General features: G+C 37.2%; 1 protein-coding gene across 1 annotated transcript in view; it reads left to right on the forward strand.

Annotated features, from left to right (window-relative positions):
- LOC104386430 (chromosome unknown open reading frame, human C9orf85) overlaps positions 1-4,505 on the forward strand; it is a 12,804-nt gene extending 8,299 nt beyond the window's left edge. Inside the window, exons 2-4 of the mRNA XM_009995043.1 lie at positions 182-288; positions 3,211-3,324; positions 4,328-4,505. Coding sequence (XP_009993345.1) covers positions 182-288; positions 3,211-3,324; positions 4,328-4,505 — 399 coding nt within the window. The remainder of the gene's footprint in view (positions 1-181; positions 289-3,210; positions 3,325-4,327) is intronic.
- The last annotated feature ends 11,570 nt before the right edge of the window (positions 4,506-16,075 follow it).

A 16,075-nucleotide genomic window follows, 5' to 3' on the forward strand; every position in this document is an offset into this window, starting at 1 on the left:
ACTCTTTCCACTGAAGAGTATTACTAGCAGTAAATATATACTATATTATGTTAATATCAAACATTTTTCTAAATACTCTATTTACCACATAATCAGTAGAAATGCTTTTTAACCAAGATTATGCTTGTGAAAGTAGGAAATCTTAATTTTTTTTCTGTTTTGTTTCTTTTTTATTATTCAGAAAATAAATGCTAAGCTTCATGATGGAGTGTGTCAGCATTGCAAAGGTATCTTGGAGTGGCGGGTAAAGTTTAGCAAGTACAAACTACTATCAAAACCTAAGAAATGGTGAGTTAAGATGCTTCTTGCTAATTACTCATAATGTAGCTTGTGAACTTTTTTTGCAAAATATTCTAGTTTTGGAAGCTCAGAGCCAGAAGCTGTTACTATATGACAATCCTCAAATTTGGAGTATGCAATGACTATATATATATATGCAATGTTCATTTTCTAATGGATTAGTCCTTTTATCTTAAACTTTTGAAAAGAAAAAAGAGTGGAAAAGCAATTGTTTCCTTCTTTGCTGTGTAAATGCTTTACACGTGGACCTGTAATCTACCAAAACCCTCTGTGTGCCTTCCTGAAGAAAAAGTCAAACGTGTACCAGTTATAACAGGATTTTCCAAGGCCTCAATGCAAGTCCATAGCAGAGGAATGAGCACATCTCTTAATTTTTGTAGTTGAGAAAGAAGAATACCTAATTGCAAGAAAGACTTTAATTTTGTCATGTCAGAACTCATAGCAACGCTGTTCTCAGCCTTACTGAGGCCTCAGTTCCTACAAAATGTTTACAATCTTCCATTTAGTTAAGTCTTAACACCTTCTCTCTTTTTGCATGTGAAACTGAAATACTAAATATCAAATGTTTAGCATTGTTTACGTACAGTCCTGTATTAGGTGCTTTTGGATAAGTACATAACAAAGGTGATAAATATATATTTATAAAAAAATTAAAATAGGTGTTTTATGTGATAATGTTCTGAAGTGGACACACTCTTCTTCCTTCTTACTTGCTCAGCTGCAGAGATGCTTGCCTCTGTGGCTGCGAACTCCAACAGTGAAACGCTGAACTCAAAAGAAACTGCTTCTGGTCTGTGGTGTATGATAAAGCCAGCCTTGTCACAGTAGCTTGCTCTGCTTTTTTGTGTTGTTCTCAGTTATGTACTTAGGAACTTTCGCTCAGAGGGCTTCTTTCAATGTCTATGTGCAGTTCCGTGAATGATGGTGTGGTTTATTTTGATTTTCAATAGGTTAAAAGGGAAGGAATGCTTCTTTATAGTATTATCACCAACATGTGAGAGGTTTTTCTCTTTAATAGGAAACCATATGCAACATTTGATTTTAGTAAGCAATTTAATCCCTTAATGTAAAAAAAAAAAAATTATGTAGAAATCTCACTGATTCTCAAACATTCTGGGTTCTGTGAACCACGGATAAAGTTGGGATTGGTCTTTTTAACACTTTCTCATAAGACTGTGCTTGTCCCATTTAAAAGTGATAAGCTGTAACAAATTGTCTAGTGGTGATTTTAGTTCTTTTGCTCTTCTCTTCCTACCCTCAATGGGAAAAAAATAGGCAAAACAAGCACAAAAATCAGAGAAGCATTTCAAATAGAAAAAGTGGCATTGTGGGACAGCTGCTTATGACAGATGTGATGTTTTCCATTGTCTTTTTGGACAAGTAAATTGGGTGACAGGCTGCTCTAGCTCAGTGGTGATGGTTTCTAATCCAGTCTAGATAGTACAATGGTTGAGTAGGCCACTGTTCTGAAAGGACAAGACTATGAAGATTTTCAATGGGTGAAGCTTCTAGGTGAAATAAACACATTATAATGACTGTATGGAAAATAATGATTTCTTCATGTCACAAATGATGGGAATGGAGGACTTCTCTGTGCCTCACTTTATTTTCAGTTTTTTAACATCTTCAAAATTATGATTGTTAGTACAAGCAGAAGTTACCCCAACTTTATTTTTATTTCAGGTATTATTATAGATTAAACTAATTTTTAAAAAGAAGTTTATCCACCTTGCATTGATAGTGCCCTCATTTGGTGTGACATGGCTGGGAAGAGCTGTAGAAATTTTTTTAATACTGATGCAACTGAACAGAAACAAAGAGGAAAAAAACTCTAAAACCAAACTAAGAAGGTATTTCCTGTAGGTTTTTTTTCTGGGGGAGAGGGAAGACCATAAATACTAGGCAGTTCAGACTTTGCTTTTGTCAAATGTGTCCTGCAGCAATTTTTGTGGTTGCTTCCTCAAGGAATTGGATATGCGCACCTTAATAGTGACAGCTTCATGATGGCAGTAGGGAGAAGCCAATCATGCTTAAGAATGAATGGGATTTGAGAAACTGAGTAAAAAATTATTTGTATATGCTAGGTAGTGCCTCTCTTCTTATAAGGCATTTAAAAACACTTCACATTTTTCTTTAGCCTATTTTAGCCAAGTCTGCAAATCCACTGTTCAGAATGGTGTGCTACATCTTTCTTGACAGAACTCTGAGTGCCTGAGGAGCCAAGAAGTGACTTTTAAGACAGCAGCATTATGTGGGATGTGTAGTTCTGGATTTTGTTCTCAAAAAATATAAGGGTTTAGAAATGTCAGCTGAATGTTAAGCCATAGCATTTTAGAAATTATTTCATCTATGGAGGTTTCTATGATATTTTGAAAAAGAATAGCCCTAAACCTTTACCTAGTTAGATTGGGATTGTTCAGAATACACTTCTGTACAGGTGTGTGTTCATAGAAAGCAAAGTCCAGCATTGGCTTTTACTCGTTTTACTCTGAGAAATTCAAGAGGAAGACATTGTAGTGTTTGAATTGCAAGCTTTTGTAATAATTACCCTTTTGTAATAATTTCTCGTTTTCTTTTACCATTAAAGCAGAAGTTATGAAGCTATTAAAGTAAAACTACCTACTGAAATGAAAGGAAAAGTTTATTTTGTTACTTTAAATATAAAAATTCTTGACTTCATGTTTCTTCATCCATTCTTGTTCTAATAATTTTTCCTGAAAGTTAAAGGAGAAGGAAGACAGGCAATGATTTTTATAGTGCCGCTTGTTAAAACACCAATAGTTTAATGTGAAACTGGCCTATAACGTGTTCCTTCCAGATAATATATGTCTGTATTATCTTTGAACACAGAATGTTTAACAAGTCACCACACTTTTTTTTTTTTAAATCATGTTTTCTTTCTCTTCACAGTGTGAAGTGCCTCCAGAAGACTGTAAAAGATCCTTACCATATTATTTGTCGTCCATGTGCTGGTAAACTAGGAGTTTGTGCTAAGTGTGGAAAAGAAGAAGAAATAGTAATTCCGTAAGTAGCTTCTGCGTTACAAAGTTTCAGTACTGCTCTTTTTCTTCCCCTTTTAATAAAGTTTGTTTGGAAACTGATAAGTAGCTGTTGTAGTGTGTATGATATTTTGAATAATTCTGACAGGAATCGGCAGAGGTTACTACCCTATTTTCTTGTAGGGGGTGGAATGCCTATTAATCACAGAATCACTGAATTGTTCTGCTTGGAAAAGACCTTTAAGACCGTAGAGTCCAACCATTAACCTCACTTCTGAGTGCTTCAACCATGTCCCTAAGCACCACAGCTATATGTCTTTTAAGCACCTCCAGGAATGGTGATTCAACCACCTCCCTGGGCATTCTGTTTCTGTGTTTAATTACCCTTCCAGTTAAGAAGTTTTTTTTTCTAATATTTAATCTAACCTTCTAATACCTAATTTAACTGATGTTATTGGGGCTGGGCCAAAAGGAATCTTACTTGGATAAGACACTTTATTTTCATACCAAAGGGTTAACTGCGAATCTTCCTTAGGAACAAAGAACTTAAAAAATGGATTTTGGTATGGAGGACTATAAAATATACATAACCCAATTTACTAGTTGCATTTTGTCTATCATTTGATGGTTCAGCTACTAGTGAACAGAGAAACTAAATGAGGGTTAGTATTGCACACAGTTACTGCAATATATTTAGCAGGCTTTTGGAGGTTTTATTCCTTTACTGGAGTTCTTTCTTTATTGAGCATCCTGTATTGATTTACTAGGTTGTGACAACTTGACCAACAGCAGTTGCTTATTTGGTCTTCATCTAAGCATTTTTTTCTTCCCAGACTCTTTTTCCTTTACTGTCTTTCATATATTTTCTATTCAAAGTGAAAGTAACTTTAGGTTATTGTCTCTCTCCTCCTCCCACCTTCCACCTCCTTCCATCCCTGGTAGAATTCTACAGTCTATCCCAATCTTGTTTAAAAGCGAAAAATGAAATCCAAAAGTGGGTGGTGATAACATCCTCTTGCTTTCTGCAGGATTGATAAAGGGCAAGATGCAAATGAGAATGTGACTAGTGAAAATGGCCAAGAGAACAGTGGATTGGAGGATGAGCTTGATTTTGATACAAACTTCAGTAGTACAGACAGCAATGAAGATTCTGATGTGCTTGAAGAACGATTTAAAAGTATGAATTTTGAAAAGACAGAGATCTAAAAGGTTTAGTTTGTGTAAGAGACTGTGCAATCAAAAGTGGTAAACCAATGTTTGCCTTAAACTGCTCTGAAACTGCATCTGGTTTGATGTCTAAGGTCCTTGTGTATAAATGTTGACACTGTGTATTATGACACTTGTTGGGGGTTTTGTATAAAAATAATTTTTTGTATGAAGAGCAGAATTTCTTGTGAAGAGATTCTGAAATTGAATCTTAAACCATAGTTATTTCTTGCATACTGGTAACAAATGTCCTGTTTCTCTGGAATAAAGCCTTTTTGAGTAGTTGTTCTAAATTCAGTATTATATGTGTTGTATTGCCACTTGGAAAGATACATGAAAGTCTAGAGTAAATGTTGAGTCTTGTCATGAAAAGGAAGAGCTAAACCAGCTGTGACAGTTTGCTGAAGAAAGAACTTGGAACTTCTGTCAATGCGTTTCCAAACAGGTTCGAAATACCAAGTGGTCATTACCCTTATGCCTCTTGTTTCTTTTCTGTTCAAAAACGGAAGGCCTAAATGCCATCACCAGTACAGTTCATGAGCAGTGAATGCCTATTTACCTATAAGTAATGCATATATAAGTATGCATTACAAATTTGTGACCTTGTTACTACCAGTGTTTTGGAAGAAAAAAAATGAAAGACTTAAACTTTCTCAAAGCAGGTCTTAGACTTTCTATTCCTACAACTGCTTATCTAAAGTAGTTTGCTGTGATATGGAAATACGCGTAGTGTAGTGATGCTTAGGTAGTTACTCTCTCCGTGTTTTTCAGTTTTTTCTAGGGATTATTTCAATGTAGATTAACTTTACTAAATTTGCAGTAGCTCTTTTTTACGTGATTCAGGATGATTTGATTTCTTCTGTATATTCTGCTACCTCTGTATATAAAGCTGAAGAAGTACTTCATAGAAATTAAGTGGTTTAGCTTTTGTTTTTACTAACTGCACAACAGCTACACATCTGCTTTGGGGTTCTGCCTGACTTGCAGTAATGGGCATGAGAAAATTCAAGTCCCAAACTACTCTCTTCAAATTGACTGTGAGGGACTTCAGCTCTGGCATTACTCCCCACCCCCAGTCAAAGGGAGAAATACTGAAATTTTATCCTTTGCACAGCCACCCTGTGGCTGCTGTATTTGAGCTTAACTTTAAAGAAAGTCTAGTTACCAGGATGTGGAGTACTAAGACATTGAGCAGTCAATAGCCTAGAAACTGTTCTGATTTAAAGGACAATTTTATTATTATTAGTAGTAGTAGTAGTAGTATTTACTTATATATTATATATACTATATATTTACTATATAGGCAACTGCAAAATTCTTTTAATCAGTCATGGAACAGTAAGCTCTTTCTATTTTTCCTTAACTGTGTAGGTGCTTGCTACTACAAATAAGGCCTTAAGAATAAACTTTATTGTCTTTTATTTATTTAGATCTTTTTGTTTTGTATTGTACATTAAAATACCCTTTTACCTTTTCTAAACTTGTCTTAAGTTGCATCTGAGTATCTACAACATTTTTTTGTAATGATCTCTAAGGACTAGCAATCTGCTTGCTTTTTAATTTTTATCCTTTCAGTCCCATGTAAATCTTTTGCGTAGGTGGATTTTTGCTAAGTGTTTTGTGATAACCACTAGCAGTAAACAATTGAAAAACATTCTACTTATCTCTGTTCCCATGATGCATCTTTTTTGGCTTTCCACTGAGACAAAGTCTAAAGTTTGCTAACTGTTTGGGTAGTATTTGGTTTCCTTCTGGGTTTGCTTATTATGTTTGCAGTCATAAAGAACTTGGACTGGTGACCCAAACAGCCCATCTCCTTTCTCCACCCACTCTATAAACATGTTGTTTATAAGGTAAACAACTAACTTTGTGATTAAACACACTGTTTTTTTTTCACTTAACTGCAACTAATAAACCCCAAGAAATTCAGAAATGTGAAAGTTGTAGAAGGGCAGTGGTTTGTTTTGGAAGAATCACTGAAGCTATGAAGGACCAGGAGGTGCTTAGTGGCACAAAAGGAGGTTATCTCCTCCTGGTGTATTTAGAACTGACTGGAAATTAGTCTGAAGGTCACATTGTGTTGACAGATGTCTTCCCAACAAGACAGCAGTGATATCTGACTTAGCATGACGTCACCTGTTGTTCTGCCCTGCTGCCCTGTTGATAAAAACAAAGTGAACAAAGAGTATCATGAACACATTGCAGATGACAGGTTTGGGGATTTTAGGGGAGTTAATAAGTAATCTGCAATAAGGTTCAGAAAGGGTCTCTCTGAAGAGGAAACCATGAGTATCATCAAAATTGATCTCGGGTTTTGAAAGTGACTTACGTATGGAAAATGTTCTTCCCCTTGGAAAGATTGGGTAATGGCCTAGCCTTTTTTTCAAAGGTGAGAGGAAATCCTGGAATGATAGGAAAATATGTCATGGAACTGGAAGGAACTGTATAATGAGAAAATAAAGGGAAAGGCTCTCTAAGTGGTGACATGACCTGTCAGTACTGAGGAAGAGCAGTTCCACACAGATGGACAACATGTAGCAACAAAACACAAACATTAGGGAAAGTCCTCTGAAGTTAGCATCTTCATATTGCACAGCCAATGCTCTGTTAGGAGTTCAGGTGGACAGCTGATACTGCAGCAGATGATATTTTGCTGTGAGTGAGCACAGCTGCAGTGGTGGCTGACTGGTGTTAGTGCAGCTTCTCTCAAGACACCTTCTAATTCTGATTAGTGTTGTGTTCTGTCTTTGGGCCTAGCTGTGGTTAAAAGATACACTGCTGGAAAGGACCACTGCAACTAAATGTATGATGATGTGGCTGTGAATCAGCTTGCAAATTTGCTGACTTGGGAGTTTGGGCACATTTGCTATTATGGGAAAAAGAAGTTTGTTTTACTGAAGACACTCCTTAGAGGAATAAAAGGAACAATTTTAGTTTGACTGAAGTTTGGGCATATTTGGAATTACAGCAGGATACTATTTTTTAAGACTTTAAAGTAATAGTTCTGAATTTCAAGGGAGGGTTGTTGTTTTTTTTTTTGTGAAGACAGGTTTAACACAGGATTATGGAGAAACAGAACCTCTTTAAACTGATACTTAGTAGAATCATATATAGATGAGAAAATAAAAAAAGGGAAGGAGATCAAAAAACATCAAAGAGATCTCAGGTGATCTTTAGTTTAGTTGCATGTTTAGAATTTTAACTGAGGTTTTGAAAGGTTTCTACCTCTTCCATAAAGAACAATGAATTTATGTTTATGAACTTCTGAAGAGAGGAATTAATAATACCACCCTGCTTGCACGATACTGAGATGTGATTTAAATGACCGGGTGTTTCAGAAATTCAGCTGAACCTTGTGGGTCCTTACCAAATGCATTGCTGAAGAAGAGCAGGATAGATGTTAATAATTAGTCATCTGAATAATAAAGGAGACTAAGTGATGCTGCTGACAGAGTTGGATTCCTGTTAACTGACTGTCCTTAAGAGCATTACCAATATGCATTCAGTGTGACTCAACACTGACAGTAATTAATTAGATAATGGACTGTCAGCAGGCATGCAAGATGATTCTCACTTCAGAAGGGGAAATGCTTATCATAGGTTTGAGCTGTCAGAACTTGTCATTGTTCCCTTGTAGACGGTTCTGGAAAACCAAATTCCTATAAGTAAGTATGTCTTGGGACAGTCTGGATTCATTGCAGTACAGGGAGAGTCAGTATGGACAGCATGCTGCCTCCTAGCATAGCTTTTTAACTGTCGAAGTTTGCAAGCATCTCTGAGACAGCTTCTCATCCAATGTTTTGATGTATCAGGCAATACAAAAATCATTGCTGATTTACTTCTAGTTTTGCATAGGCTGGCCACTTTTGTTCTTGTCTTGACTACTGATTAATCTGTATTCCTCTAAAGTACTGAAATAATACCAGACTCTGAAAGTTTATAGGACTGCTGGTTAATTAGGGAAAGGATGGCTTGTTTTCTCCCTGTAATGGACATATACTTGGATGCAAATCATAGCATTAGCAAGGAAAATAGAGGAAAATATAGCAGGTAATCAAATGCAAGCCACCTTGTAGCCCTCTAGCCCTACAATTATTTGTGTTTTTTTTTTTGTTCAGGAGTTCTCACAAGTAAACGAATGCTAGTAGAAAATGCAAAACTAGCTTTGTTTATAAGAAACATCAAGCTGACTTAGAGAGTTAATGATGAAGGATTAAGTAGCATGGAGAGACATTCTTAATCAGATGTTTAGGGAGCTGGTCAGGCACACTGTCAGCATCTGTTTTACTTAATTCTTCTGCCTACTTTTAATCTGAAAGCTGTTAAATGAAAAAAATACATGATAAAGAAAGTATGTGCTCTGCATATTTGCTCTCATCACAAACAGTGAGTGTGTAGACTTCCTAAATCTCAATGCAGTTTATAATACCCTTAATGTGTGTAAAGTGAAGTAGATCAGTCTAGGACTGATAACTTGTTCTCAGACAAATCGACTGTAACAGACTAGAAATGTTTGCCAGATTTTAAGTAGCAGATTGTCCTGTTGTGTCCCCTAAAATAGTCACAGTGAAATCACATAGGCGTTCTCTTTTTCCCTACTGAAGTCAGTGAGGAAACAACTTTTTTTTTAATAATAGGGATAAAACTCATGTTTAGTCATCAATAAGAAACTTGACTTTGAGGATCTGAAAACAGGCTGCAGACACATCCAACAGATTTCTGAGTCTCAATTTTATCACAGCTATGCTCCTTGCACTTATCTTGCCATTTTCTAAATCCTGTGTGAGCAAGTGTGACATAATGAGTAAAAAGAATCTGTAAAGAGTATCCATAGTTTACATATTATTAGTATATATGGCACAGCAGCAAATCTTGTATCATCAGCGACAGCAAGCTACATGTGTAACAGGTTTTTTTCTGTGATTTGGGTTTGCTTTTTTTTCCTCATAGACCTTACTCTGTCTCCTATTTTGTTCCTTTTAGTGTTATTTTCTTTGTTACACATGGTGGTTCTGCACTGTAGAACTGTAGAATTTGCTAGCCTGAATGAGAGCTGATCCAGCCTCTGACTGACAGCAACAATAGATTACTCTAGGTTGTTTCTAGTAGCAGCAAGAGAATTGATACCAGAACCATATAACAAAATGCTTGCTTCAAAGGAGTGATATTTGTGACCTATGCTCTGAAAAAATAAGTAATTTGGCATAAATGTCTAACAAGACTGATGCCATTATGCCAAAATCTTCCTATTTTAAGAAAGTGTTATATGAAGGATTAAGCCATGTGAAAACTATGCAGTGACTGGAACTTCAGAAAAATTGTTTTTACTGTATTTCAGCAGAAAATTTTCTACTTTTTTCAGTTTCTGTATTAGCTCAAGTTGCATTTGCTTATAATTGGTACTGACATTGTGACTCCTCTGCATCCAGAATTAATTACATTTTGGATCACCAAATTCAACTAGTTGCTCCTTTCATATCCTTGTGTCTGAACTTCTGAGCTTCTGAACTTCTCTAAGGTCTGTTGAGACCAAAGATTGTGGCTGTCTACTTAAAAAAAACCCCAATAGGTGACCGGCGGTGTAAAAAAAAAAAAAAAAAAAAAAAAAGGGGGGCTGTAGTGCTCACCCAGCACACTTCAGAAATATGTCCTGTTGGACATTCTTGTCTCCTGCCACTCTGCGCATGTGGCAGTCCGGACCTCCCTCTACTCTAGAGTATGGAGTGTGTGCATTGCTCCCCTGCTGAGCAGAGGCATCAATTAAAACACAGTGTGTGGCTTGAAAGGAAGAGTAATGCATATGCCTCTACTTTTAAAATTAAGATAAGGGTCTCTGCCAAATATCTGAGGGTGTCAGGCAGGCTTCCAAAACCAACTCTGTCCAAAATGCCATTTAAAGGAAAAAAAAGAAAGAGCTTCTAATTGAAATAAACAAGATGTAGAACTTGTGAGTATGGAAATACAGAGGTTCACACAACCTGCAACTGCCTCTCTTCGTCTTCACAGTCTCCAGCCATCACTGTAATGTGCATGGAAATTAATCCAAATAATAAATCTACCTCTTTACCCTAATTAGCCTGACAAGTTAGTGTGTAGTGCCCCCTAGCATGCTATATGGGAGTTGCAAGCAGGCTCCGAGGAATTAAATACCTTGGTTGCTGTTCGAGCTTTCTTAATTTTAGGTGAAAATGAAAGCAACTTCAACGAAGCTTCTGAATGGACAGTAACTATTCTGTAATGTGCTTTTTCTCTTGGGGCCTAAGGGGATATTACCTAAAAAGAATAATTCGGATCAAGACTCCCTTTCCTGTCACTGACCTTTGTAGTAAGAAAATAATGGTCACCACTTCACCTCTGTACTTTTGTAGGCTTTTTCATAGTTTTTTCTTGTTCATATTAAATCTGTGTTTACCACTAGTTACGCTATTGAGTGTGGCTCTCTTCTGCATAAAGCTACTGCTTAACAACACCAACGAGTGGTGTTACTCTGTAGCTGGGACTGCTTTGTACCTTCCTAAAGGTAAGTAGTGGTACAAGAGACCTTGATTTACTGATCTGGAGTAAACTATATTGGTGGTTAAATTTACCTTCCCTACCTAATTTAAGATCAAATAGTCCATTGTGTGTCATGATTTATTTTGAGACCTGTTTTTTTTATGTGTTTGTGTTTATTCATAGGACTGCTTTGCTACTTCATTACAGGTAAGGGCTTCAAGTCTGTGGGGCAGTTGCTGCATAAATCACCTAGGGTGAAAAGCATGAGGTCACAGGAGCTACAAAGTCAGCAAGAAACTAGCAACAGAACCCAAAACTTACATCCTACTCCAATAACTTACCCATTTGTTTTTGCTGCTGTCACTATGTGACTTCTACACACAAAAACTACAAATGAGAGGTATGACCTTGTGTAGACAAAGGATCTAAAAAGAAAGAGTAAGTTAGCACTTTGTATCCTTTAATAAATGTGGAACCAACAGTGCTGAAAAAACTCTCGTTAAAAAATTGGCATATTTGCTTGCCAGTGACGTATGGCCATAGGCTCAGCAAAGATGCAAGCCTTCCTAGTGCTGCTGTTACTACATCCTCATTTTTCTCTCTCGCTAAAGTTCCCTTACAACACCAGGTGTCACTGTATGAAAGTGAAAAGCCCGGGAAGCTGGCTTCACACTGCTTCATGATATTGGCCTCAAAACCACCAGCGCTCTCAGGGCTGCAGGTGGAGTATCCCCTAAGTGCTTTACTTTCATACCCTGGAGCTGGCTGGCCACCTTTTTTCTCACAGGGATGCAACTCTCCCCAGTCCATGCAGCGCGCTGCAACACGGGTCTGCACTTCTAGCAAGCTGCTCAAGAGAGAAGCAGACACCTGAGCTGGGAGTTCTACTTTTGCACTCTGCTTTTAGAGACAGTTTAAAAGGCCATGCTTCCCAGCCTGGCCTCCACAGCTACAGCAGCAATACCACAAGTAGGCAAATACTGAATTTTCAAAAGTCAGTGCTACCATGCTCTGGCTCCCTGTTGTGCAAATTAGAAAAAAAACCCCAAAACCCACAATGTTGCACAAGCTACATATGAATCAGACCAAAGAAAAGATTATGCACTGATATCTTAAGCTCAGCTTGTTAATTTCCTCAGAAGTCTTGAAAAACTGGTGGAAAGCATACACATGGGGATCCATATGCATCAATCTGATTAAATGAGTCACAGAAGAAGTTACGTGCTGTATTCTCTTGAGTGGTAAAATGCATGATAAGCAACATTTTCTTGAAAGGAGCTGAACTTAACTTTAAGAAAAAAAAAAAGGTCTTCTTCATTCTTCCTAGGTTAGTTTGAAGAGTCTGAAAAAAAACCCCACAACGAATATGTGGTGCTGAATTTTTAAGATTTGGATATTTGGAATCAAAGAATGACATTTGCATTTGTGGAGAGCAAGCGGTTTGTCTTTTCCTCTTTTGGAGCTTCCTGGATCAGTTCACAGATGTTTGTATTCTGCAGAAGTTTGAATATGAAGATGATCATGAGCAAGACAAGTTACAATCATTAGTGCTTGGGAACACGAATCTGGAAACTACTTACTGGCTGCTGCTGGAAATGTTCTTTTTTTTTTTATTAATTTCACAATTCATTTCATGCTCTGGTGATATCTGGCAGTTAGCCATGTGTGTAAAAACATTCCTGTTCACACCAGCATGTTGTTTTACTTAATACTAAATGCCCGCATTGTACTTCATAGATCAGCACCACGTAAGATTTTTGTTCTGGAAGTATTAGGGGGTTTTCTGAGGGTTATGGAATTCTTCATTGATCTTGAGTCAAATCCAGACAGTACAAAAATCTATGGGAGTTCTGCTACTAAATCTAATGCTCTCTGGAGCTGGCATTTTAAATTTTGTACTGTGCTAATAGTGACTTTTACTCATGCAGTAGTAGACACAGAACAAAATTTGCTTTCACTGAGAAGACCTCATGAATAGGTGGAATGTCACAATAATATGATGATTCACAAGGGTTATTTGTTCACAAATGGTAACAACCTTGTTTAAACAAACTGGTCACACAGAAACTACTTTCAAAAGCTGTTATATCAGTTCTATTTCTGATGTGAAGTTTTCTTGACAGGCAAGCATTGAGAGGAGGTGTCAACTCTGGAATTAGGTAGATTTTGGGGTAAAGCTCTTTCCAACCCAAGTAGCCAATGCAACTCCTCTCTCTCATCCCTGAAGCAAATTCTCTGACCTGAATCTCAGGGAAGCTGATTTGAAGGATCCGTCTTCCAATGGCTTAAAACTTGTTGCCAAAGAGGAGTTCGATGAAGATGGCTATCAGCCATACTTCCATTTCTCTAGCCCGTTCTCTGTGAGTTGTAGCACCAAAGGTTCCAATAGGGAGGACATCCCTCCTGATGCTGACCAGACTTCCCCACAGCCACGTGTGCTATGCAATTACCATGATCTACACAAATGTACATTTTCACAACAATCCCTACATCTCCTGTTAGGATACCCTTAATGAACAGAAGCTTGACTGATTATTTTTTTTTTTTGCCTCTGAAGGTATTTTGTGTACTAAAAGTAAAATGGATAAAATTCAACAGTGTCAGTTAAATCTTCCCTAAATTCCCCAATATTTTTTGTTGTGATCTTAAATCACTCCAATGGTAACAGCAGAACAGTATTTCTGTATTTAAAACATCACTCTGGGGCTGGGCATCAGAGCTTTCTGTTGAAAGGTAATTGCAATTGAACCATTGTAGGTAAATTTGTAGGTAAATTTGCTTAAAACAAAAGATACATTTGTATTGTCTTTGTAGGAAAGATACAGCAGACAAAAGTACATTTCTGTTCACAGTTTACCTCATGAAATCACTTTCCTTGAGTGCAGTAAATGTGGTGACTGCATTACCTACATCAGCAGTTTTCAGCTGTCAAGAACTCTTCCTTTATGTAATGGAAATCACAGAAGTGTGAAAATCAAATGTCTGGTGACAACCATAACTGATGATATTGCCATATTTGTATAATGAATTGTGGTACAAGCACTTATACTTAAAGAGCAAATCAAAAGCCTGAAATTACAATGCACATGAAAGCTACAGTTTTCACAATGCAGTTCAAATTTAGTACTAGTATTGCTTATTTAATGCTGGTTGTAATTTAGCACCAAAATTCTCATGAATGGGAATCATGGAAGGATAAATGCTTCATTCTCTTTGCAAGCTGCATTGTCACAGTCTAGAAAGTATTTGTTCCTACTTCGCTTTACATTCCAAACCTTGAGGAAAATAGTCTTAGGTGTAATCCTGCCTTGGATTCAATAAGGGCTTATGGAACCTTTATTGATAGTTTGATTAAAAAAAACACCAGCTCAACATTTTCCAGCAAATTAGTCTGTAATCTAAATTAAGAATCTGATTTGAAAACTATATTGAAGTAATCCTAAGACAAAAGCTGTCCAAGGACAGCACGACAAAACAGCTGCGCCAGAACTAGTGTGTGATTTTTGCTGAAGTTGGCAAAATCTACAGCATGAGCTTCCTAGCCAAGCTAGTCACAGCAGTCTGTAAGGTTATGTGCTTTGTACTTGTTACTAAAATAGCCTTGGCAGCATGCTAAGGTTTTGACTACTGCTCAGCAATGTTTGCACAGTGTCAAGGCTTTCTCTGCTTCTCACGCTGTCCCCTTGCCCTGTTGTGGGCAAGAAGCTGGGAAAGGACACAGCTGGGACAGCTGATGTGAGTGGATCACAGAGATACTCCGTCTGAAACAACATTACGAACTGCAAAATTAGCTCAAGAAAATGAGCAGGAAGCAGCAATACTCACGGTTATGGCCTTTGTCCTCCAATTGCCAAACAGCCACTATGTGTGCTGAGGCCCTGCTTTCCAGCAAGTAGCTGAACATCTGCCTGTCAATGGGAAGTAGTGAATAAATCCCTTATTTGCTTTCCATGTGCACATAGCTTTCACTTCACCTGTTAAACTGCCTTTTAGCACAACACACAAGTCTTCTTGTCTTCCTTCTACTTTCTGCTTGTCCTGCAGGACAAGGCTGAGCGAATTATTGATTCTGTGAGTGCTTTGATGCTGACTAGGCTCAATTCCCAACACCCAGAAAGTTCAAAATCCCAACAGTGAGGTTCTAAGGGAATGAAATCCAGTTGAACCACCTCAGAAAGGCTCATAATTTATTCTATGCTCTAATGACTTTAAGTGGGCTGCCCAATAAAGCTTTCAGATGTAGAAGCACCAGCAAAAGGTCATGGGACTTCCTGCTTCTGGATTTTTCAAGTCATGGTTCCTCTCTAAACTCTCTAGCTACTGAGATACTTTTCTCAAAAGGAGATGGTGCATGAAGTTTCGATTCAATTTAAAAAAAAAGGAAAAAAACAAGCAAACAAACAAAAAAAGGCTAAATTTATAACAGGATCTTAGAAATCTAATAACCAGTAAATCCACATTACAGAGAATATTTAACTAGAGGCAACACATAGCATGTTGCTCAGGGAGTGAAGAAACACTCAAGCGTACCGGTGTCTCTAAAGGTGTGAAATGTAAAAATGATACAATATATGCATTTCACACTCAAGCTGATATTCATGTGCTAATGGGAATCACCAGACCTTAATGACAAGATCAGTAATTCCTAATAAAAAGAAAGCAAGTTTGTAATTTTTAATGAGGATTTGTTTGATGTGAGACAAATTATTTCCAATAGAAATAAAAAAAAGCCTTGACTTCAGAAAACATTCCAGACACTTGAATTTCAAGTAGAAGTTGTTTTTTGCATTTTGTGCAAACTGTGTTTTGAAATGTATGAAGTACAAAGAAGGCCAAGACTGAATTGCTCAAAGGAGGAAGGAATTTTATATATATATTTTTATATCAGTTAGTACAGAGACCAAATGGAAAGAAGATGGGGCTTATGGGTGGCAATTTGCAGAAACTTGTTGCTTCATGGCTGTGATCACGCAGTAATGTGTTTGGTGATCTTAGTGATTTGGGCAGTCTCTCTCTCACAGACATTTTTTTCTTTCATGCTCCTGGACTTCAGGTGGATTGACAAAGCTAAAGAA

The sequence above is a fragment of the Chaetura pelagica genome, unplaced genomic scaffold (genome assembly GCF_000747805.2).
Source record: "Chaetura pelagica isolate M959 unplaced genomic scaffold, ChaPel_1.0 scaffold330, whole genome shotgun sequence".
Classification (NCBI taxonomy): Eukaryota; Metazoa; Chordata; class Aves; order Apodiformes; family Apodidae; genus Chaetura; species Chaetura pelagica.